A 21,653-nucleotide genomic window follows, 5' to 3' on the forward strand; every position below is an offset into this window, starting at 1 on the left:
TGGGTCTGGCGGCTTTTGCTTCCCCAGTTGGCTGGGGACCGCGTAAAACATCTCTTGTATCACAGGAGACTTTCCAGCTGGCACGGGAGGCTGGATCTTAGCCTCTTAGGAGCATCTTAGCCTGTCTTAGGAGGCTCGTTGTCATCTCCCTTCCATTGGTAAGTATTGCCCAGCAGCACACGTGTGATTCCCAGTACTAAAGAACGAACAGCGGACGCTTTGATGTTCCTGCAAGTGGTGGTTGCTTAATGAGGTTGAGGTTGGTTATGCTGGAGTATATACAGGTAGGTGGCGGAGAAGTTGGTTGGGAAGTATCTCGAGTGCTCTCTTACCCTGAGCAGGATCCAGTGTACTTCAACTTATCCCTGACAGACACTTCCTTAATTGGCTCTTACGGATTATGAAATTCATGGAGTGCCTTCTCCCCCTCGCCAAGGCAACCTGCTGCAATGCTTAGCTATCATTTCTGGTTAGAATTTTTCCTGACCTAAATCTCCTGTGTTGAAACTAAGCTGATTATTATCTTGCACTCTCCGGAGTAGACCTGGAGAACAATGGATCGGTGTTCTCCTGTCAGCAGCCTGGTGGGTGTTGGCAAGTTTCCCCTCACACTCTTCTCCAAACTGAATGAGGCCACTTCTCGTGTTTCTCTGGTCCCCGAGCTCTGGTAAGCATTTCCATCATCCCTGGACCGTTAAACTCAGAACTAGGTGCAGTACTCCAGTGGAGATTGTTAGGTCTGAGGAAGTGGGGCAATTCTCTCCCTTGTGTGTGGCATCCCTCTTAAAAACACTCCAGAATGATACTGTCTTACTTGGCAACATTCTCACGTTGTTGAAATATTCCATTTGTGATCCACTGAAAGCCAGATCCCTTTTTGCTGTACTGCTAGCCAGGGAATTATTCCTGAAGAGGTATCCATGTTTGTTTGGGTTTTTTACTAAGTATATTATTTTGTACTTGTTATTAATTTGAGAAGAAGTTATATTGATCATTATAACGTAACTTCTTTTATCTAAATTTAGTCTCTGAAATTTGTTCTTCCAATCCCCTTCCTTCAAGTTTGGAGTCATCCACAAATAGTTAATTAAAATACCAAGTAGCGCCAGGCCTTGCACATTGTGATAAACCCTCCCAGTTTGACTTTCTCAAACACTTTCTTCTTGTTTTTCTTGTTTCCTACTAAAGCTGCAACTCATTCTGTGCCATGGCTTTGCAGCTGAGCCAAATCCTGCAGAGAATCTTAAGTGAGGAAACCATCAATTCCTTTGAATTGGCTTCTGTGCACAGAGAAAGGATTGCTCGTAGCTCAAAAACTAGAAATATGTGTAAAATCCTGAACCCTTCTCAAGTTTTAGTGTGTTGCGTATGGCTTCTGGATGTCCCAGGCACCTGCTTACAGAGAATAATGATTGCTGGCAGTTTCCCATTCTCCCTCTTGAAGCTGTTATGCTACGTAGAGAGAACTGAAAAGGCTTCTCTTGAGGCATCAGGCAAATCATGTAACTCACTTTTCAAAAATAATGGAACAAAGGTTTTACGTGGTTTTACTTCCTACCCATAAAATGGTAATTTCTATTTTGCAGGACATTATGAAAATAAGTATTCCTAAAGCAATATCCAAATGATAAAAAATGTCCTCAGAGTTACTGCAGATACTAAAAAAAACCCCCAACATTTAAAAATATATGTATATTTTCGTATGGATATTGAGGTATGAGGTCTGCAGGCATAGTCAGCTGCCTGCTGCTTTCATCCCTTCTACACAGCATACAGTAGTGAGCTACAAGATGGTTTGTGAACTTTGACAGAAAGGTGCTGAATCACTTGGGAAAAGACGAAAAAAAAGTTGCAGCATTAAAGGATGTTGAAGGTTGTGAGTCATTCATATGCTGCCATAATATGGCTCGTGCCTGAGGTAGATGGGTCTATCCCTCTTCCTGTGTTCTAAGTTATTTTAAATTCTTTTCTCGTTCATTTCCTCAGAAAAATCTGCTTTGATCCTAACTTTCTTTAGAATTTCATTTGCTTTTTTAGAGAGCTTTCCAGAATAACCATACAAATGCCTCATTCTCACCTACTTAATACAGGATCAGATTTATAGATAATACATTAATGCGCAGTTATACTTGTAAGGGATTAGTTTTTCTGATCACAGATGGTCTGTGAAGCTGAGAATAAGAGGCAATATTTTGAAAATTTTTAATACTGCAGTAATTTTAAAATATTCTGAGAAGCAGCAACCTGTCAATTAGAATAAAAGGACTAGTCTTTTGATGAAAATGCAGCAGACTAATTCAATGTAAACAGCAAAGTTTCTTTCTTTTAAAATTTCATTTCACTGTGGAATCATCATAAAAAAAAAGTTTCTAGAGTTGGAGATTAAGCGTAGGTAAACATGTGTATATTGACTTCACTGGAAGGAAAAGTCCAGCACTGGCAGGGTCATAAACTAAATAATCATACACGTATCATCCTCTATCCTCTACAATAATTTTGTTTTCTTTTTCATTCTGGTTTGCTTAGATGTCTCACATTAAAGATCATGGAGCTAGGAAAGGCAAAGCTTCTGAGAACTGGCCTTAATGCCTTGTACCAAGCAATTCACCCTGTGCATGGTATTGCCTGGACAGATGGGAAACAGGTGATACTAACTTCTTTACACATTCATAATGGAGAACCAAAATTTGGCGACTTGAGTGTTGTCGGTCAGTTTGAACACGTCCATGGACTCTACTGGGGCCCGTGTCCTGATGCCCCAGCTCTGCTCGCTGTTCAACATAAAAAGCATATCACCATTTGGCAGCTCTGTTTTAACGCTACAGAAAGAAACAAGCTCTTAGTTTCTCAGATTTGCGACATCAGCGAGCCGTTTCCAGTGCTCCCCCAAGGCTGCGTGTGGCACCCGAAGAAGGAGATCTTGGCTGTGCTGACTACACGGGATGCCTCTGTCTTACACTCTGTTCATCTCAACAACTCCAGAATTAAAGCAGATATTAAAGGCAGCGGTCTCATCCACTGTGCTTGTTGGACGAAGGAAGGCAATCGCTTAGTAGTGGGAGTGGGCAGTGCCCTGCACTCTTATATTTGGGATGATGCTCAGAAAACACTGAATGCTTGTTCTTTTTGCCCAATCTTTGACGTGGGAGGCTACGTCTGTGCTGTGGAAGCTACTCTGAATTTCCAAGTTGCTGTTGCCACTGAGCTTCCTCTAGACAAGATCTGTGGCTTAAATGCTGGTGTTGCCTTTGAAGTTCCAGCGAGTGTTGAAACAGAGTCCTTCCCCTCACAGTCCAGCTTATGTGGTGAGGAAGAGTATTCCATGGATGGGGGGAAAAAATCACTGGACTCTGAGAAGCCCTTGTCTGTTGTTACATCTCCTGTGGATCTAACTCACATACTTTCTAGCAAGCAAGGTGCTGATTCCAGCCCTCTTCTTCATCTGAGGCCCAAGGACTACCTAACGGGAAGTGGCCAAGATTCTTCACATCTCATCTTGGTGACTTTTGAGAGAAAGGTTACCTCTACCAAAAAAGTTAGCATCCCAGGCATTCTGGTTCCTGATATAATGGCTTTTGACCCCAAAACTCAAACTATATCAGTTGCCTCCAATACTTGTAACGTTATTTTAGTCTATTCACTGACTTCATCCACTTTACCCAATATTCAACAAATTCAGCTAGAGAAAAATGAGAAACCAAAGGGTTTGTGTTTCTTGACCAATAAGTTGTTACTGATACTGGTTGGAAGACAAAAATTCACTGACCCTGCATTTCTTCCTTCTTCAAGATCAGACAAATACATGATCCGATTGATGATTAAGGAATTAATCTTTGAAATGGGTCCTGCCACATCTGCATCAGTTAGTGGGAGCTCCAGTTTGAACCTTTCAAACATACCTCATGATCTCTCTACAGATGTTCACCCTCTCAGCCGTGGACTCTTGATACCAGATCGTGCTGCCTTGCAGTCCCCTACCAGCAGAAGGAAACTCATTGAAGAAATTAAGAGTCCTGTTTATGAGCAAAGCTTGTTGTTGAACATGCGTGACCTCAAAGATAAAAAGACTCCCATGAATTTTTCTCCAGCTGCTGAGTCTCTCGATGCTGAACCAGTTAATCGGACTGTGGCACTGTCTGCTGCATCGCTGGCGTTCTCTAACAAGCCAACATCTCCAAAAAGGCAGGCAGATGCAGCTTCCAAAATACAAAATTCTTACAAGAATAACCTACTAAGTGAAAAGGAGGCAAGTTACTTTTCGAAAAATGTAGAAAAACTGTCTGGTAACTTCACAGAATTACAGCATCGTCTCTGTGAATTAACCGAGCTGCTAAAATCTGGGAAGAGAGATCTTTCAGTGTACCCATCTTCTCAGGAGCCCTCTTTTGTAAACATCACCTGCCAGGTAATTTTAATATTGAAGCCTTAGTGATAAAATCTGTTTATGGATGTTATGTTCTTTGCACGGATTTAAAACACAAACTCTTGTCAGATTACGCGCAGGAAGGGTGACATCCTATGAACGTTTAGTCGGTGCAAATTGGGTACATATGAATGATCTTGCTGCATGCAGGTGAATCTGATAGGAGTCTTACTTAGATTTATTTAGGCTTTACATAAGCCTGGCTTGTTTTTGTTGTCCTTCTTCCCTATTCTTCTGTAATCACATCTCAGTCCCTATTTACAGTTGTTTTAAAACTACGTATTTGTATTTTTCTTTGATGGGAGATAGAATGAGGGAAACATTTCAGATACTTTTTTAAACCAAACTTAAACTAACGTATCTAAAACGATTGCCATTTCAGCTGGATGCTGTAGTGCTGCTTTCATTCTTGCACAGCCGTCTGTACCAGTGGTAAAAAGAGAGCGTTTCTGGAAAAAGACGACCATTGTCACGTAATGGTCAATAGGATCAGAATTCCATCCTGTTCCTGTAGGTGGGACTAATGTTCCAAGTCCCGTTACTCTGCAGGCTTTCAGTGTTTTCAAAGTGATGTAATATTTTGGAATGTGCAGCTCCGTGTCCCCACCTTGCACTGGGCTGAGCTCGTTGGCTCTGCCCGGGCAGGCGTACCTTCTCCTTCTGCACAGAGGCTGGGGGGACTCCAGAGAACCCATGCATGACAGTTCAGCTGCAGAATTAAAGATTTGCATGAAGTTCTAGGAAGGTAATGTTTTTCCTAGGCAACTTCTGAAGCTTTCTTGTCTAGAGATTTAGACAAGTGAAAATTTCCATGTATGGGAATTGGTATCAATCTCCTGTCCTCCTGCGAGGACAGCGAAGATAATGGAGACAGACAAAAAAAGAAAAATGCTTTGGCTCAGAAACTGAAATGTTGCTAACTAGTATTGAAAGCACCATCTGAGAAGAAGAGAGCACCTCAGGGACGCAATAAATAATTCCATTAACATAGCTTAAAAATGGATTTAAAATCAAATTTCACTTGAAAGACACTGTCCCTGGTTGAAAAAAGGCACTTCCAAATCTCGTGCTAGAAAGTATGTAACCTGATTATCAAAATGTGACACAAATCTACTAGGTCTCTTCTAGAATTCAGATAATAAACCTTATTCAAAATCATTTAAAAAGCCATTTTCCTTTAAATAAACTCTTTATTTTCAGCTTTATTATTGCAAAAAATTCCTATTCTCAAATTTTGTAGCATTGAACTCTTAGGTCCTAGATCATATTCCCTCACTATCTTCAGTGTTTTCCCTTGTAAACATTTAATGATTGTAATAACTCTAATTTTTCTAGCTCTCTTAAATCTTAAATATATATACGGGGCATTACTCTGAAGAGGGAAAGTTTCCCTCAGCAAGTTTGGTCTCTCATTTATCTGAAGTGTTTGTTTAGAAGCCTCCTTTAATTTGAGGTAGCACAAATTTTTTGTTGCATTTTTATATTTGGCTCCCTTTTTACATGCAGCCTGAAACTGAGCTGCCTATCAGCTTGTCCTGGTCTTCCAAGTGGTAGGTTAGCGACACGTGCGTGGGGGTGCTTCACAAATTAAAGTAATGCTACGAGTTTACCTCCGTATTTTGATCACTGATGATTTGTGCAAGAAAAGCATTTGACTTCTGAATTACAAGTGATGTTGGAAAGTTTGGCAGAAACTGCTGCGTTTTAACTTGAGTCAGAGTACATTTGATTCGGAAATCATTAAGAGGCGAGCAGGGATCCTCGCCTCGTGTGCTGAGCCCTGGTCATTTCTCTACTGCCCAAGTTATTACCTGTATTTTACAAAACGTTGAGGAAACACAAAATATCCCAAATAAGTAGTGACTTTGAGAGGGCAGAGTTTATCAGTGTGGGAGGCAAAGAGCATGTGTGCATCTCCAACCTCCCCTCTACCATTCAGCCTCCTTGCAGCTGGACGGGTCCGTCCACAGTACGGCAAAGGAGTCGGAATTCACCTTGCCATGTTTGCATCATGACCCGGAGACGTTATCAGGGCTTCCCTGGGAAGTGATGTGGTTGTGTGAATTTTATTGTACTCAAAGACAGAGTTTGTAGTTTTGGTAACAACTGATCTTTTGCAGATTTTAAAAATGCTTTGCTCTGCCCCATGGGGGATGTTCTTTGAAGACGCTTTTTGGATTTTAAGGCTTGGGGCAGTGATGGTCAGAGGTGAGACAAACAAGCCCTTCTGATTTGTTAGTCTGTTCCTCGTCCCAAACAGCCATGGGCAGGAGTTCTCGCCTCTTCTTAAGTTGGGGATCAGGGAGGGGGGAGGATGGAAATCCTGCAGCTTTACAGACTCCCCAGGAAAATGTCCCTCACAGGTGGTCGGATGAGAGTCAGGACTGCGCGGTGGGTGCAGCTCATGGTTTCTTCAGCAGCAGCGTAGGATTTCCTCTCCTGTCATTCTGACGCATGCTGAATTAGCACAGATCCTTGCTGCTGTCGCTCACAGATCATCTCTTTGAGAGCTGAGACTTTAAAGTATAAATGTTGCAAATGGCTCTGAATGAATGTATGTAGCATTTGTCTCTCTGTAAACGATGTAGTTGAAGGCATGTCTGTGATCCTGTTCTGATTAATTGCTTTTTGACATCTCTGCTTAAATATATGTCATGGTATCTAACGATTCTTTCTTGAATTTACAGAAGCAGCTTTCCAGAAGTGATTCAGATGAAAGACGAGCTGTTATTCTTTGTGATGGTAAACTCCATCTAAATGTAGTCCAGCAGATATTCAATCTCCCTCTTGTAGAGATGCAACACGGTATGTTGTAATTATCCAGTAATACAAACTCTTTAAACACAAGCGACATTCTCGATGAGCGGTAGCAATATGCATAATCCCATCTGGAAAAAAAACAAGGGGTAAATAATGAAAGATTTATTAATAAAAGTTTACTCATTTGTTTTATGATATGAAGATTCTTCTCTGGGCTCTTACTGAGAAGAATCTTTACATTATAAAAGAGTAAACTTCTACGCATCAGGTAGCTAAATATATGGGAATATTACTGTCACCCAGTATTTTATTTATGTTTTCAGCTGTTCTAAACAGAGAAGTCCGAGTAATGAGGAGGTTAGAGTTGAACGGTGGGTCTGGAGTACAGTTTTTTATATTGTAATCTGTAGTTCCATCATCTTTAAGAAATCCTATAGTCTTTTATAAACACAAAAGTGGCTCTATAAATTTTTAACAGTGCATTTTGCTTCAATTTTTGCTATCAAGAAAACTGCCTTTCTTATTGCTGTGGTTTTCTCTGCTGTTACCCGCTCATCCCGTGCACGTCCCAGGTGTCTGTGTACGCGTCAATTCTAAGTGCCTTACTTTTGGCAAAGGTAAAAAATGTACTTTTGGGGCAGGATCTCTCACTACTACAGATATTCTCTCTACTGTATTTCAGCTGCTTGCCCCCCGTGTCTGCTGTCTGCCTGCTTGCAGATTACTGAGCAGCTATCCCAAAGCTTAAGGCTGCTATTCTTACCATTGTGCAAGTTTTATTTTTCTTTAAGTAAGTGTTGGAATATGTTTAGTATTCCCATACCTAGCTAAAACTTTAGTTGAATAATTCACTAACAATTGAATCCTGAAAGAGTTCTTAGCACTGTCACATCAGTTTAGTAGTTTTCCTGTTGCAGGATCAGTTACCTGTGTCAAAACACGGTGACAATTTTAATAATGTTGTGACGCAACCCAGACACGTGCGATATACCCAGTGATGACAGTAGGCGGTTTTGTAGCTACTGATCTCTTAGTTTTTCAGACTGGAATTTTGCTTGGAGCTGTAAGACTTGAACAACTTCTCTTTCTGGCAAGAAAAATGTCCCCATTACCTGTGTTAGTTTGAACTTCTCTTTTTTTAGCTTAAAATTGTAAACTTAACCGAATTGGTTGCCCAGGAGTGAGCAATCGTCGTGCATGCAACTAGCCTTACTAGACGAATTTTAAAAGCAAACAGTGTTACAGTAAGGTTTTTTAATTAATTTTACAAGTATTACTAGATAAATTGCCAAAATAGGAATGGTATTTTCAAATGCCTGAATTGTACTGGTTTTAAAGTCTAGTCCAAATGAGATATTAAGCCAAAAATTAAAGGGTTGCGTGCTTTTGAGCTACAATCTCCTCATGACCTTACTTGTGACATGAAGTTACATAATGCGAATTTACAAACAGATGGAAATGTTTCTCTGAATCCCCTCACTCCCCCATGAGCTCGATTTTATTTCTTCATCAACGTAATGGATACAAATACAAAAATTGGTAGAGGTCAGTGTTTCAGATTCAGTAAATGATTTCAAATTGTAAAAATAACGCTAATAATGATGCCACACCAAGTAGCAAATGGCCCAGAGACATGAGGTTTGTACAGTATAGTACAGTGTTTCTTCCTTGTATTTATTTGAATAATTATATTGAAATTACGTAATAGAAGCTGTCGGTTTTATGATATAATTTGTCTTTTAATTTAATAAATTTCTGCTTTTTACAGTATCTGCACAGCTTAAGAACCGCGAAGTAGCTTAGGAATACCTAATTAAAACCAAGTCTGGATGCTTATGAGTTTTGTTCAGAAATTCATTCCTCCTGCTTATTTGGAGTGTGCAGTCTCGTCTCCTGGTGGCAAAATTGGCCAGAAAGCTGTTCTGCATAGTTGTTGTCCTTAGCTTTGAGATGATACAGCTTGTATCTCCCCATACTTGTCTTTTTGCTAGAAAAACTGTAAACATACAGAAGCACTTAACTTTCATTTTAGAAGAAATATGTTTTATACCTCAAACATACCTAATGACAGGAAAACTGACAAGCAGACGTTTACGTGTCTTCACAGGTTCATCTTGGATTGTTCTCACGGCGGACAGCGAGGGCTTTGTTCCGTTAATGTTTACATCCAGGCAGGAGATCGTCGTCAGAGATGCCAGCACGAAAGGCTACAGCGCCCGTTCTTCCAAAACTTTGGACATCATCAGTTCTACAGAAGGGTGTAGACCCGCTGCTTCTGAAAGTCTGGATATCACGAGTTCTTTGGAAGTCCTCAGAGACTGCTCCTCCAAGACTTTAGACGGCAGCAGTCCCTCGGAACAGCCCAGCAGTACAATGTGATTTTTGACAGTGATTTTGTAATGCCCGTCTTATCATGGGAGGCTTTTAAATTACCGTATAGGATGTCAAATTCTAAACAGCAGTCTGTCTCAAGTCTCTGTTGGATTCCCATAATTGGTTTTGTCTCATATCACTGTAAATTATTTATTCGATCCTTGGAAATATTAACTTTTTTTTTTTTTATAGTGATCAGTGTTTTTTAAATATGCCTCTTGCAGTATAGATCAGGTCTTTGTATCAGTGGTTGAAAACACGTGTTCTTACAAGCTTCCGAGCTGAAGTTTCCCTCTTCATCTTCAACACGTTGGTGTTTTTAGATGATAGTAAACTTGCATAATAAAGAAATCCTTGAAAACGCTGCATTGCCCCCCCTTTCCTCACTTCTGTCAAAGCCTGGAAGATTACGCTGTTGTTATTTGGGCATAGTGCCTGCCGCGGGGCGTGGGGTTTCGCACGGGTGTGACGAAGGGTGTAAGCGCTGCTTGAGGTATGGCGGCGTTTGGGGCAAAGCCTGGCCGTGTGCAATACCCAGAGCGGGTGGCAGCAAGGCCCCTTCCCCCTCCTGTGCCCGCCGGCGCTGGCTCTCTGCTTGCTTCGCTGTGTGTGTTTGGGGAGGTGGCTGCCTCGTGTGTCACCTTCTGTGGGGGGGTGGCGGCCGGCTGGCAGCTGAGCCCCCACCCAGCTGCTCGCTCCCTGGGGGACAGAATTGGGAAGGCAAAAGCAAGGACAACTGATGGGGTGAGATAAAGACAGGTGACTAGGTAAAACAGGAGCTGCGTGTGCAAGTGAAGCAAGATAAGGAGTTTATTTAGCACGTCCCCCTTGGCAGGCAGGCGTTCAGATTTGGTCACAGATCCAAAGCACCGTATGGGCTGCTATGAGGAAACCAACTCCATCCCAGCCAGGCCCAGCACATCGTTACAGGCATAAAATGACTTCAGTTACATTTGAATAACTGAACATCTGATAATTAAGATTTGTAAACATCTCTTGTCTTCATATTAAAATTTTTCCTTTTACCTTTGAAACAACGCTCTTAATATTAACAACGTCGCCTTCAATAGCATCTGATCTGTTTTAATTTTCATAGGTAATCGGTGCTGACTGGGCAGAGGGGACAGCCGATAGCCCATCACCATGAGAACATCCAGGTTAAAAGCTGACAGCAGAAAATGTTCTGTGGGCTTTTGTAGTGAGAGAGAATGCAAAGCTGAAATTTAGAAAACAGCACAAGTTGATGTGGCCTGGATTGCAGCACTGAAGAAAAGCCAGTAATCCAAGATTGCTACCCATAAAATTAAAGCATGATAACATTTAAGCAGTTTATCAGGCTTTCACAGTGGCACTTACTGTGCGAGATGGCCTCAAGTGATGAGATTATAGAATTGGAGCTGCTGTCTCAGGACTAATAGAATCGCTTTTTTTTTTTTTACTGGCTCTTTGGAAGTGTAGCCACTGTCAAAAAATCATTTGGCCACAAACTATTAAAGATACAACATTAGCCAAAGCTGCAAAGAGCACGCAGTGTTGTATGGTGAAGTTAACAGCTCTTGATGAACAGGGGAGGAGGAAAACAGGTAAAATAATTTGGCAGCTGTGGGCTTCATCCTGTGCATGAGAAGCATCTGTTCTCAGTAACTGCCGCTGGTTAGTCCGCCGTCCCCCTCACGCTTACCAAAAGGCGTTGGGTTCAGAGCCTCGGCACCGGGCGTGGGTTCAAAGCAGGCTGGGTGCTGGGGATGGCCCAGGGCTCTTCTCAGTCGCCTGAGGGTCCCTTGCCCTGCCAGGTCCCGGTTTCGACATCCCACGGGAGGAGGGGGTCAGGGCTGGGTGCTCCCGCCTGGCGGTGTGCTCCCCCGTCTCCCTGCTGAGGCGATAACCACTTGTGGTGGTCGTGATGGATGCGTCCGATCGTGATGGATGCTTCCAGTTGTGATGGATGCATCCAGCGCAAAGTGGATTCGGGGGAGATGGGTAACACAATAGCCAAGGGCTACTGCGCAGTGTGCCCACCTAACAATCACAGTGAAGGAACTAAAATCTGTGCTGGGTACCCAAATATGACTGTGAGCCACTCCTCTGAGCCCCATCAATAGGGAGCAGCCCACGAGCCCTCAGAGCACGGCCTCGGGCTGCACAGCAGGATCTCCCCGTGAGCAGGGTCACCTCTCAAGGTCACTCCTCGAGGTTGAGAGATTCCTTACCACAACAGATTCTCGGTGAGAGGCTAACAGCGTGCTAACTCTGAAACCTTAGCTAAGTGATAGAGAGGATTGATTGCACATATATAATCCTTTAGACATAAACCGTTGACCAAGTCTAAGCCTAGGACTGGATCCAGCCGCACCAGACTCCTCTCTGAGGAAGGAGTTTAGTAAGCAAGGGGGTCCTGTCTGAACCCCAGGACCCAACTGGAGGGTGTCCTGACCGCTTTGTCTGACCCTGCCCTCTGTGCAGTAAATAACCACGTGTACCTCACCATTGAATCTTATAAACTATTGTCGCATTTAGCACTGAACTTTAACTCACTGATTTATATGAATAAACCATAGGTTTTGCCTCCCTCCCACTCCATCCGCAACATCTTGGCTCCGCAGGAAGCCTCTGCCACCTGCACTGGCCCAGTGCTCCTGAGAGGGCACCGGGGAGGGTGCCTCGAATTGCACGTGCCTCAAATGCTGCTTCTGTAATTTTGTTATGCAGCCAGCGTATAAATTGCCTGCTTATTTTGGAATTATTACCTATTTGTATTATTTCTAGATGGACGAAAGACAAATGTCTCCCCCCAGAAGCGTGCTCAGTTTCAGGTTCCAGCAGACGGATTTGTAGGACTCTTCCAGCTGCCCAGGTGAGCACTGGGAACGACGCGCACAGGGCATCGCCGCGTCGGGCAGCCAGAGCAGACACAGCAAGTGCGAGTCGCCCGCTCAGAGCTGTTAATAGTTTGCTCAAGGGATCATGCTAGTTCTTCAAACAAAGACCCGAAGTGCTGAAGGTTCATCAAGCAGAACGCTAACGGTAATGAGACTTTACTTTTTAATGCTGAAACCTTTGGAGAGGGATGTGCGAGCAGTTGGAAGTCACCATGGTCTCATGCCGGGGGCTCGGGGCTGGAGTGAGCAGAACCTGCAGCTGAGGCTGATGCTCTCTTGCTAAGATACTGTTGGTAAATTAAGTACTTTATCTATTTCAGCTGGACTGTAATATGGGTTAATAATAACCTTTTGTATAGGTTATGTGAGGCGTAATGCTACAAGTGTACCAAGTATCGTTTCTGAATTAATTTAGTGGGAAAACCAGCTTACTTCTTCCAGACAGTTCATCAAAAGGGTTAGAAAAGATTACATTAAAAAAAACCCCAAACAAACCAAAACCCCACACATACACAAAACCTTAGAGATTTCAAACTCTGGTTTAATTGATGCCTCTCATCTGAAAAAAGAGCAAAGAAAGTAGTGCAAAACTGATTGGAGTCATTATCTTACTCATGTGCGTTGTTATTTACCTTCAGGACAACTTCAGGCTCGCTCCTGCTGGGTGAAAGCGTGAGTTCGGGGAGCTGCGTTTGAAGCAGAGTTCCTAATTTACCTGCTTTAAAGTTTTTATCTGAGCTTGGTTTTCATGGTGGCCAATTTCCTTGTGTCCACAGCCGTAGATGCTCCAAGTTGATACCATGACGATGAGGAATACCGTGACATCTGACGTACCCAAGCTTGGGGATGGGGACACGTTTGCAACGGGAGATAAAAAGCACTTGCTGGAGTTTCCCTTGATCTTGAAGAGGGAGATGTTGTTACACATGGGTTTATGTCCAGAATCGCACAGCTAATGGTTTGCAAAATCTCTTATTAAAAATCTTATTTTCATAAAACATTTCATGTATTGACTTTTCATTTCATTTGCTTTTACTAAAACTTCTGATGGATCTTGATTGAATGTGGATTTTGTTCAAATCCACACAGAGAAGGCCTGTGTTCTCAGTGCCTTTGAGAAAGAGAAACCCTTAAATGAATCTTTTCACCTCAAATCAGAGCCTTCTGTTCTGTTTACAATGTCCCCAGACTTTAAAAGATTAATTAACATTCATCAACCAGGTAACAACGTGAATGTGTTTGCAGGGTGGTTTTAGGGAGCTTGCTTGTCTTTGGGCTCTTCTTTCCCCCCTAGTAGGTCACGTTGGGAATTCTGGAGTTGCCGGTTCTCTCTGCCTGGCCAGCTCAGCACAGCTGAGGCTTTGCCAGGAGCCTGGAGCTGGCTACCGCTTTGCCTTCATCCCACACGGCTGTCAGCGGGTACGTCTGTGCACCGAGACTCACGACCCAATGTGGCTGGCACTGGCAGAATTATTGAAGCTGCTGGATGTGGCAAATGTGCCAGATTCTTCTCAGTGACTTTGAAGGTGACCAAAGGGTGAGTTTGTTTCAGAAACACAAGGGAAATACTTCCTCCCGGGCTGCAGCTGATTTGGAAAAAAACTTCTCAGCCAGTGTAAACTCGGTTCCATCATTGTGCCGAGAAGCTGGTGGCCTGAGGCAGATGAAAACATCCTCTAGGTAAAACAGAGATGGAAGTCCATGATGGAGGGCACCAAGGCGCGAAGGAAAGCCTGCTGATCCTTTGCGGAGGGCAGATGATTCCCGTACGTCAGCAAAGAGGAGCTGGCAGGGGCCGGGTCTCTGAAGCGTACCTCCGCCGGCTGAGCCTCAGCAAGTGACCGTCGGTTCCACAGGGCCTGAGCAATCCTTCCTCAACCATCCGCTGCAGGGTGCAGCAAAAACGAGGAGAAAACACCGAAGGGCATAGCTGAAATTCATAGTCTCGTCTAACAACATTTGGGACAGGAAATGGATGAGGAAATAAGATTTATTTCTGCTTCCGCTCTAAAAAAACCCTCCCGTCCGACAGCACTGCGGCTCCCCAGTTAGGGTTAGAGGCTGCTGCTCTGCAAACGTCTCCAAAATGATACCGAGGACTCACCTTTTCCGCAGAGCTCTAGGACCTTTCTCCCGCCGGTGTTTGTTCTGCTCTGCCTCACGCCAGTTTGGGTCTTCAGAGACCATAAATGCTCAGGTGCAAAAAGTCTCCCCCTCTGCCCCAGGGGCAGAGGCACACGCTGCTGCTGCTGCTTTGTCCTGTGAATGAAGCTTCCCAGGGAGCTCGCATCTGGTTTACGCAGCAGATTGGTGCTTAATGATGCAAAATCTATCTGATGCAAAATCTATCTGATTTCATACTTTAAGCTTGTAACACGTACACATTTTTGGAACCATAGTACTCAGCACTCTTGCTAGGTATCTGAACCATGGCCTTGCAGAGATTTAAGGTAAAAAAAAAAAAAAGCATTCAGTGCAGCACGAGGAACTTGTGATCTCAAAAATTGCAGGAAAACAGAACTCTCTCCCTCACCTGCTGGCTGCATGAGTCCAGCTGACCTTTCCATCCATCAGTCTAGAAGCTTTCTGAAGGGAAAGACTCTGTTGTATGACTTTGAGACTGTTTTTTACATTACTCTGATATGAAATTCGTACGAGGTATGTGATTGACCACTATACACCAGACCGCTACCAGCTGTACCCTGCTGCGGGAGACTTTGAACCAGCCTGCCTTCTCCTCGTCTTCAAAGAGCTAGACAACAAATACCAGGTCTTAAAGGACCTGAGTTTCCCTTAAGGAAACTCCTCCTCTCAAGAAGATTGATTTAATTTTGCATTTTCTATCTACAGCTCCGAAAGGCAAGTAGAAAAGGAGATGAACAAGTGATAGTTGGAAACAAACTATGAACCCAAAAAAGCAGGGTTTGGCTTTAAAACATCGTCCACTTCAACTACTTTACTTGGGGTGCAGAAGGTGAATAGGGATGAGAGGATGCAGCAGGGACTGAATCTAGCAGCGATTCTTACAAGGCGCAGGAGTGACTTAAGGAATTAGTACTCAAATCTACAGAGCCTTTCCTGAAAACCCAGTGACCTGGCACCGAAGGTCCCAGCCTCCAGGGCCTCCCCAGGGACAGATGTCCGAGGTGACATTCACCTGTTAAAATGGGGGACTCAGCACAAGCGATCTAATCCGCCTGAGCCGAGGCAGGTCAGCGAGCTCGGGGGCAGATGGGGTACAGCAAGGCGGGAGAACATGCTCAGCCTGACACCAGGCTGGTGGCGGTGGCTACCAGCAGCCCCCTCCTTCAGGGCCCGCCGGGGGAGGGCAGCTCGCGTGAGACCGATCACCAGTAGCAACACTCGGGAAGGCAGCACAACCTTGGAAGGCTTCAATGTTATTTTTAGGGATGAAGCTGGAAGGGAAGAGTAGCGACTAGCTCAGCCACTGACTACACCAGCAACCAGCCCAGCACAGAAGATTTGGGCTGCCGTCACTACACCTCAGCAAGGGCAAGGAACAGGCATGGGTGCCTTACGGGGGACTTCCCAGTGATACGTAACTCCATTATGCTTTTCTTTTCTTCCTCTATTTGTGTAAATCCATTTGTTGGAACTGCTTGCGTGCAGGTGGGGAAGTACTGTCCATTAGGCGCCCAGCTGGTTTAATCCAATCTCCCATATTCTTACGACTGCACTTGAGTATTACTCAAATGAGAGCCCCTGGGGAGCGAACCTGGCCCTTGCTACTGCCAGCCAGTGCAAGGCAGGAGGTTTACAGTAGATCAGCCTTTAATCTGAATGGTTGTCAGGATAAGAATCTGCTTCTTTTGGTCACGTGTTCTGAGCATACATAAGGCTTACACATCATTTAAAACTGACAAGGAGACATACAAAATTCATTCATTATACAGCACCAACACTGAGTCGTAAAAGAAGAAAATTACAAAAAATGATCTTACCCTGCACCCTTCCATTCTTTTACTTAAAAAAAAACATTCAGTTTCCTAACAAAAGCACAACTCTGATAACCAAATACAATAATGAGATTTTTCAAAAGACAAAAATACTCTGCTACATCTCATCTACAGAAGCCTTCTAGTTCCCGTTATTGCTACCGTATGCAAAGTGAGGACTGAGCACACCTCTGCTGGATAAATATCACATCGTCTCTCTGGAGAAGAGGAAAAACAGTTTACAGTCAACAAAGTTTACCTTGCAAGAGACTGAATTCAGATTGGGTGTTGTGCAATTTAGAGGCAACTGCATAACTGATCTAGGAATAATATCTTAAGCCCCATTCAAACTACTCCAATCAACCACAGCCAGCAGTTTCCGCAACCCTTCTATCACTGGGCTCAGTGTTCGGCTTCTGTGAACTGACACAGATCCACTACCTTATAGCTACAGATTTATAGCAGCTGAAAACATAATTAAAAAACATTAACAGCCCTTACCGGGACTTCTGGTTGTTTTTAAAGACGACTGTTCAGAAATACACAAATATTACAGAATAAATCAACCCCCCAAAACTGTTTTCTGTGATGTTTTGGAGCTATGCCGTATTACTACATATCTTACCTACTTCAAAGTGCAGTAAATCTGCTATTTCAAATTCTATCAGGCTCAAAATTGTAAATAGGCTTATGGTTTTTATTGTTGTAAACACATATGCTCCAGGCATACAAATCTGGATTTGTCCAAGAACCAAAACAAACAAACAAAAAAGCCCAGCCTTTTAGATGTCAATTCAACAGCAGTCTTAAACATAGTTAACTCTTACCCACACACACTCAAAATATGTCCTTAAAAGCTCACTCATGATTGTTTTGCTGAATTAGGACAGTTCATTAGGCCTTAGACTTCAAACTCGCCTGAACGGGTTTCGGTATCAAACGCCATGAGACACTCAGTGCATGCACTGATTTTACCTCACAGTAAAAGCTTTCCCAGTTTCCAGTCCCAGCACTGCGAGTCACTTTGTGGATGGCCTTGAGCAAATTACTTGTGGTCACTGCCTCCAGTGATGACACCTACTGCAAGTGCTCCCAAACAGCGGCAAGCCAGTCCTCCAAAGGCACTTCTGGTACAAAATAAAGGCACCCTCCCACGTATTCATACAGTGAAGCCAGTGGGCTGTGAATTCGTGTCTTGTCTTGCATTGTGCTGATTTCTTCAGGGCGAACAAGCTTTCAACTCTGGGATTCATCACTCTCCCCCTCCTGATTCAGATGTGTCTTCAGAGCCCAGCCATTTTAGCTTAAGCTTTGGGTCAGCCTCTGGAGGTCTCTGTATCTCCACCAACTACAGAAGCAGCCCAGAATGACCAGGTCTGAGCTTAAGTGCTCCAGAAAGTGCCTGAGGTTAGGTGTCTCTTTCATCTACAAAATGTGTCCAGCAGTGTGAATCTATGGTAGAAATGAGGCTTCAGTTAATGTACCTGAAGAGCGATGACATCCCTGACTGAAAAAAATCACCATTTAAAACTCAGGTGTAGCCTCCTTACTATAAAACACTGCGTGCAAGCTGAGATTAACAGCCATGCCACGGTGTTTTGTGAGGCAGAGAGCCTACACCACATGAGAAATGGGTGAGTATCGTGATTACTTAAAGGCCAAAATTTACAGAAATTTGAAAGGCATAGTCCAATTTTTGGAAGGGACTACTGATTTGGGGTATCCTGAGTGGAGATGTTGGTTTTGAAAATGTGAAGTACTCATTCTCTGACAAAGATAGGTTTACAGATGTCAGAAGCAAGGAAGTCCAGTAATGGGAAATGTAAGGTTCTTTTTCATGACATCTATAAAGTTAAATTACATCAAAATCTCTTTCAGAAAAATATCTTTGTGAGAAAATCCTCATAACATGTCTGCATCAGCGATTTGCTTCATTTCAAAACAAAGTAAAGCCTAACTTTATATAGGATACTTCGGGATTCCCAAGTGCTTTCCAAACACACACTAGTGTGCAATTTATAGGTAGAGATTATGTTCAAAATCCACTCAGCCTCTAAGGGTGAAATGTGTCACATGAGCTAAACTTTGGGTGGTGCAGCACATTTACGCTTTTGTCCTTTGACCTACAAGTCCACAAATCTCCTGTTGCGATGAGATCACAGCTCTCCATTAATCACTGAAAAACAAACAAAAAATTCCCAAGCCTTCAACAGCTTGCATCCCTGAACAATTGTAATTTCTTTTTTAGCACAGTGCATGGAGTTAGACATATATTTTGCATGGTGGTGTCCTCTCTGGATTTCATTACTGACTGTGTCAGAATCATCCCTTTTTGACAAAATGTGAGCAGAGAAATGACCTGGGAGACTCTCACAGAGTTTGTGCATGGGATGCGAGACTGTATTTGGGAAGTAATTGTATTCAGAGCTTTCAGACTGAGGTGTCCTCTTTGTGGTCATCCAGGTTCTCTGTGCTTTGATGGCTCTTTCTGTTCAAAGCAGAACAAACAATACGTGAGCAGATTTCTGGCTTTTATTGCTAGCTAATCAAGCTACAGTTTTTCAGTCCCAAACAACTGAGAACCACCAGCAAGGTATGATCGTTACAGACAGTGAGGAAAATACCTAAACAGAGGGACTGGTTTAGATTGTTTAGCCTGTCCCCTCTGGTCTGCAGCTGCTGCTCAAGAAAGCAGCTGGTGCACGAGACGCCTGTGTCATATCTGCCGACCCTGGCTGGTTGGTATCTGCAGGTATCTTTGATACCTTAGGGCACCCAGGTGCCCGTGCTTAGGCCCTGGAATTGATCCCTTAGCATGGAAAACAGTTTCCAACTCCAGTAACTCGGGATAATAAAACCGAGAGAGAGAGAGAGTAACAACATATTTTGGTATTTAATCCCTCAATCTGCTAGGATAGACTGTTCTTATGTATGTTCTCAGTGTATCAAGGCTTCATTTGACAGAGGTGGATGATTTTGAGCTAGGAAAGATTTTCTTTGGAGATGGAGGAAAAGGGAGGAAGGGAGAGCAATAGGGTAAAAAGAGAAAGAACAGCTCAAAGCTGTCCTTTCTTTTTCTCCCACAATCTTTCCTGCCTACGCCTCTAAATGGTTTGAATGTTTCTTACATGCCATAAACACCAAGAATGTAGTCAAGAATCCCATTTTCTTCTATATACAAGTAAATTGTAACTATTCACATTTTCTCCAGAAATTTAATCTATGTAGAATATTCTTCGTTTCTGGCTTGAAACACTGTACCGCAATAGTGCTTTGTGGACCACCCCAGAGAAAAAGTAAAATATAGCAGCTGATGTATCTGATAAATGGTTCTCTAAGCAGGTAGTACCGCACATACTGGAGCATGTAATGGTACCATTCAATTAATAATCCGACTAATAGAGTGTTGTTTTGTTTTGTGGTAAGGAATACAGAGGTGTATGTTGGTAGCTAATAATCTTTTGTCCAGTATGACTAAGAGCAGCTATGGTGATGTTACTGCTGTTTGCTGCCAGTTCAAACCTACCTTAACACTTCAAGTGCAAGCTTTGTTTCTTTCCGACTTTCTTCAGTGATTGGGTAGAAAAGAAGTATAAATAAACCCACAAGGATGAGGATAGCAGGGATCGCTCCAATGAGGATTTTCAATGTGAGGATCACATGGTCGGATTGTCTGCATAGCCCTGGCTTGTATCCAGTAAACCTAAACAAATGGAAAGAACAGTGGTGTGCATATGTCCAAAGCTAAAGGGTTCATCTGAAGGCTCCCTTCTTTTCCCCAACCCTCTTCAAGACTTTTCTCCCATTTTTCCTACACCTCTCTTTTTTCCTTCCTCCTGCTACATCTTTCAGATCTTGTTTATCAAACCTCATTTTTCTGCTCAATTTCAGATAACTGCATTACCTCTGTATTTTCTCATTATTATCCCATAACATTTAACTACCAAGAGGAGCACAGAATCCCGTGTAAGGAAATTGATCTGTTATGTGTTTCTTATTAATATTCAGCAAAGTATTTAGGCTCGGCTTTAAAAGTATGCAAGTAATCTGACCAATTTCAACAGCAATAATTAACTTAAACACACTTAAGCACTCTTCTCAAGATAGACAAATTTACTCAAGTGCTTAGAGTTGCATACACACTTACAGTTCATTGATTCAGGGCTTCCATGCAGTCCCACAACTGGCGATATACTCAAATTCCCATTCCCAATTTGTGGAATGAGTTTATTTTCCTCTGAACATGCACCTATGAAAGCTACAGCTCATTTGGCATCACTCTGTCTTCTGTGTTCTCCCACAAACATCTGCCTTGGCAAATTGCTGGGAGCTAACTGGAATGCAATTGAAAAGGGGCTAATTGGTGAACAGTGATTTGTTTGAGGGTGTTAGCAGTAAGCATCTAAAATTCCTAAGCCCAAAATGTTCAGCCAAGCACTGCCTGTTTTTTAGCAGTTTCAGCTGAAGGCCCTGAAGCAAAACATTCTGGTTACCAAAGCCAAGGGCTAGATAGTATTTCAGACAAGTTTCCTTTTAAGTGTTTATTGTGCGCTTGTGTGCTGTAGCAGCTACAGGCAAAGGCCCTTTCTGCTAGGTCATGGACAAAAGCAGGGCAGGAGGTGGCTGACCCCTTTCTCAACCTGACTAGTCAGAACAGACAAAGCAAAAGTGAAAGAAGAAACAAAGCATCTTCCAAATTGACATGGTCCAAGTGATACGCAGATCTGTGAGAAAGGCTCTGTCCCTGACTCTGATCAGTGCCCAGTTTCCCAAAACCATGCAGGAATCTGTGATCCTTTTATGCAGAACAGACCACTAGGCACCCCTGAAAGCACTCCAATCCATGTGAAGACTTACAAGCTCATACACATAGTCCAACCCAGATGCAACAGGGAATGCACAAAGCAGCTATATCACTTGTGGGGGACCTTCATCTCCTGAGCTTCGATGTTTAATTCTTTATCAGTAAGTGCCACTAAAATTTACATGAGTAATTAGGAAAATCTAAAGGGACGTCTGGCCTTTCTGAACTGAAACATGTTAGGGCAGGCGACTTTATGCTCAGTGGTCTGCCCTAGAGATGATAACAATCCTGTCTTTAGTGGTCAGCCATCTGGAGCTGCTGGCACTTTCAGGCTCAGGGCAAAAAGGCAATTAACTCCAGGGGGTAAAGGTGGCCTAACCTCAGAATGCTTTCAGAGTAGATCCACTAAGTGGAAACACAGTGTTACTTACTCCAGTCCTGCTGCAGAATTTCCTAAG

The 21,653-nt window shown here is 43.2% G+C and overlaps 2 protein-coding genes across 5 annotated transcripts in view; one reads left to right on the forward strand and one right to left on the reverse strand.

Moving 5' to 3' along the window:
* Window positions 1–6: 6 nt before the first annotated feature.
* On the forward strand, window positions 7–11,789 carry LOC104129574 (WD repeat and coiled-coil-containing protein). Of its 4 annotated transcripts, none has more exons than XM_009642523.2 (4): window positions 7–667; window positions 2,527–4,405; window positions 7,111–7,228; window positions 9,291–11,789. In XM_009642523.2, exons 2-4 carry the CDS (start codon window positions 2,546–2,548, stop codon window positions 9,560–9,562), a joined length of 2,250 nt encoding a protein of 749 aa, XP_009640818.1. In that variant the 5' UTR covers window positions 7–667; window positions 2,527–2,545; the 3' UTR covers window positions 9,563–11,789. The 4 variants fall into 4 exon arrangements, with proteins under 4 accessions (XP_009640818.1, XP_035753832.1, XP_035753833.1 ...); XM_035897939.1 differs by having other exon boundaries at window positions 7–158; window positions 543–4,405; XM_035897940.1 differs by having other exon boundaries at window positions 7–158.
* Window positions 11,790–14,962: 3,173 nt separating this feature from the next.
* MFSD2B (major facilitator superfamily domain containing 2B) overlaps window positions 14,963–21,653 on the reverse strand; it is a 37,435-nt gene continuing 30,744 nt past the window's right edge. The window contains exons 12-14 of the mRNA XM_035897919.1: window positions 21,627–21,653; window positions 19,918–20,094; window positions 14,963–18,879 (exon numbers count right to left, since the gene is read on the reverse strand). The exon at window positions 21,627–21,653 is cut by the window's right edge and continues 81 nt beyond it. Of these exons, the coding sequence (XP_035753812.1) occupies window positions 18,822–18,879; window positions 19,918–20,094; window positions 21,627–21,653 (262 nt within the window). The 3' untranslated portion in view covers window positions 14,963–18,821. The remainder of the gene's footprint in view (window positions 18,880–19,917; window positions 20,095–21,626) is intronic.

The sequence above is a fragment of the Egretta garzetta genome, unplaced genomic scaffold, assembly GCF_000687185.1.
Source record: "Egretta garzetta isolate BGI_Z169 unplaced genomic scaffold, ASM68718v1 scaffold87, whole genome shotgun sequence".
Classification (NCBI taxonomy): domain Eukaryota; kingdom Metazoa; phylum Chordata; class Aves; order Pelecaniformes; family Ardeidae; genus Egretta; species Egretta garzetta.